Here is a 3,192-nt window from a genome sequence, read left to right on the forward strand (position 1 = left end):
AGCCAGGATGGTCTCGATCTCCTGACCTCGTGATCCGCCCGTCTCGGCCTCCCAAAGTGCTGGGATTACAGGCTTGAGCCACCGCGCCTGGCCAGGCCGGCTTGTATATCATAACCTCATTTAGAACTCAGTCCCACCAGATACTTGTCACCCCCATTTTTCTTTTTTTTGAGATGGAGTCTTGCTCTGTTGCCCAGGCTAGAGTGCAGTGGTGTGGTCTCAGCTCACTGCAACCTCCCTCTCCTGGGTTCAAGCGATTCTCCCGTCTCAGCCTCCCCAGTAGCTGGGATCACAGAGACATGCCACCACGCCTGGCTAATTTTTGTATTTTCAGTAGAGACAGGGTTTTAGCTTTTTGGCCAGGCTGGTCTTGAACTCCTGACCTCAAGTGATCCACCCACCTCGGCCCCTGAAAGTGCTGGGATTACAGGTGTGAGCCATCGTGCCCGGCCGTCACCCCCACTTTCTGGAGGCTGAAGTGGAGCATCGGGGATCAGCAGTGAGGCTGCCCCGTGCACGCTTGATGGGACTGGCATTCATGCCAGCTGTTCTCATGGTGCAGCTCAAACTGGCCATCTCTGGCCGAGCAGCACACGTAGGAGGCCACTTGCAGGCCTGACATGTTTGGTGTAAAAGTGAGGCCACTGGCTCTGCGGGGTAGGGAGGAGGAGGGCGGTGGAGCTTCTCTGCTGCAGTCATTGCAGAGGACACCATGTATGTCTTGGTGGCATCCTCAGGTCAGCGAGTCGGGTGTCCATCGGCCCCACGTGGCCGGCATCCATGGCCGGAGCAACGACGGAGCGTACTCGCTAGTCCTGGCTGGGGGCTATGAGGATGACGTGGTGAGTGTGTGCGTGGGAGGCTTGGGGGAGGGTTGCTGTATTTTTTGGATGGTGGTAAAATACATACAACAACATTTCCCATCCTAGCGTTTTTTAAAGGCTCAGTTCCCAGTGGCATGAAGTATATTCCCATTGCTATGCAACCATCACTACCACCATCTCCAGAACCTTCTCATCTTCCCAACCTGAAACGTCACCTCCACAAAGCACTTGCTCCCCACCCCCTCCCAGTCCCTGGCACCCCCCCAACCTGCTTCCTGCCTCTGTGACTCTGACGACTGTGGAATCACACAGCGTGTGTCCTTGTGTGCCTGGCTCCTCTCCCGAGCCCGACGTCCTTGCTTTGTCCACGTTGTCGCACGTGTCAGGGTTCCCCTTTCGTTCACGGCCGAGTCCTATTCTGTTGTGTGGAGGGACCTCGCTGGGTTGATCTGTCTCTCCGTCCGTGGGCACTGGGGTTCCTTCCCCTTTTGACTGCTGTGAATAGATCTGCTATGAACATGGCTGTACAAGTTTCTCCAGCCCGTTTTCTGTTCTTTTGGGTGTATATCCAGAGGTGGAATTCAAGGGTCCTGTGATAATTCTATGTTGAATGTTTTTCTTTTTTTCTTTTTTTTGGAGACTGTGAGTCCCATTCTGGCCGAAGTGCAGTGGTGTGATCACAACTCACTACAGCCACTGCCTCCTGGGCTCTAGTGATCCTCCCACATCAGCCTCCCAAGAAGCTTGGGACTACAGGCATTATGCACTGCTATGCCAAGCTAATTTATTTATTTATTTTTTTGGAGGTGGAGTATCACTCTGTCACCAGGCTGGAGTGCAGTGGTGCGGTCTCGGCTCACTGCAACCTCCGCCTCCTGGGTTCAAGTGATTCTCCTGCCTCAGCTTCCCAAGTAGCTGGGATTACAGGCACCCACCACCACACCCAGCTAAGTTTTGTATTTTTAGTAGAGATGGGGTTTTACCATATTGGCTAGGCTGGTCTTGAACTCCTGACCTCAGGTGATCTGCCTGCCTTGACCTCTTAGAGTGCTGGGATTACAGGCGTGAGCCCCCGCGCCTGGCTTAGTTTGAATGAATTTAAATGTAAACAGCCTCGTGTGTGTGCCAAGTGGCCCGCAGTGTGGACAGGGCAGGATGGAAGGGGTGCCGAGCAGGGAGAGCTGTGTCCGTGACGCATGGGCAGAGGGCACGTGTTGGCTGAGACGTCTGCCAGGCTGGCCGTGGGCAGTGACAATCCCAACCCCACAGGTACTGCCCTGAGTGCCGGAATGATGCTAGCGAGGTGGTGCGGGCGGGAGAGCGGCTGAGAGAGAGCAAGAAGAAGGCGAAGATGGCCTCGGCCACATCGTCCTCGCAGCGGGACTGGGGCAAGGTGAGGCGGGTCCTCCCCACGCGCCCACGGCTCTTCCCCGCCTGCCAACCCCCGCGGCTCACGCTGTTGTTCTTTGTGTCTGCGCCTGGGACAGGGCATGGCCTGTGTGGGCCGCACCAAGGAATGCACCATCGTCCCGTCCAACCACTACGGACCCATCCCGGGGATCCCCGTGGGCACCATGTGGCGGTTCCGAGTCCAGGTACCTGCAGCGTCCCGGGGCTCCAGGGGCCACGCGGGCTCATCCTGCTTTTCTGGGGGCAGTTTTCTCCTGGCCTCGGCCAGCCAGGGATCAAGGTGGTTCCCAGGTCCCAGCGGTGCCTTGTCCGGCCGCAGAGGGGTGTGGAAAGTGTACAGGTTTGGGTTCACCCCTTATTTTACCAGAGGCCTGAAATCAATCCTTGGGAACCGGGGCTGGTGTTCCTCTGCTCGGAGGCACGTAAGGTCATTCCCAAAGCTCCTCTCCCAGGGAAGGGGTGACAGCTGCTAAAAGGGACCTGTCTCAGCCCTGGTTGTGATCTGTCACTGGGGCAGCTCCCACCTGTGACTGGGCATTGACAGTGCTGGGTGCTGTCAGCTGTGGGCTGTGTGTCACGGCAGACGAGACACTTTGGCACTAGTGACATTGGAGCCAGGTGGTTCTCTGGGGCAGGGCCATCCTGGACGCTGCAGGGTGCTGAGCAGCGTCCTCGGCCCCCACCCACTTCACGTCACCCCAAGTCATGACAATCAGAAACGTCTCCAGACATCTGAGTGTCCCCTGGGAGGCAGAAATGCCCCTGGGTGAGACACACTGAGCTGGGTGGACAAGCTGGGCCTCCTCATGGAGTTCATGGGGCCAGGCGTGCAGCGGCTAGGAGCTCCTGGGGCAGCACTGTATCTCTAGGGCTCAGCAGCTGGCCGGGGCCCCATGTTTAGGCCAGGGCCTCTCGGCATTCTGTGGAGTGAGTGGCAGGCTAGACCTCAACCGGCCCA

General features: G+C 57.6%; 1 protein-coding gene across 1 annotated transcript in view; it reads left to right on the plus strand.

Moving 5' to 3' along the window:
• The window catches only part of UHRF1 (ubiquitin-like with PHD and ring finger domains 1), a 71,624-nt gene that overhangs the window by 45,577 nt on the left and 22,855 nt on the right, over window positions 1–3,192 (plus strand). Inside the window, exons 8-9 of the mRNA XM_011943619.1 lie at window positions 2,094–2,217; window positions 2,312–2,656. Coding sequence (XP_011799009.1) covers window positions 2,094–2,217; window positions 2,312–2,656 — 469 coding nt within the window. The remainder of the gene's footprint in view (window positions 1–2,093; window positions 2,218–2,311; window positions 2,657–3,192) is intronic.

The sequence above is a fragment of the Colobus angolensis genome, unplaced genomic scaffold, assembly GCF_000951035.1.
Source record: "Colobus angolensis palliatus isolate OR3802 unplaced genomic scaffold, Cang.pa_1.0 Scaffold22, whole genome shotgun sequence".
Classification (NCBI taxonomy): domain Eukaryota; kingdom Metazoa; phylum Chordata; class Mammalia; order Primates; family Cercopithecidae; genus Colobus; species Colobus angolensis.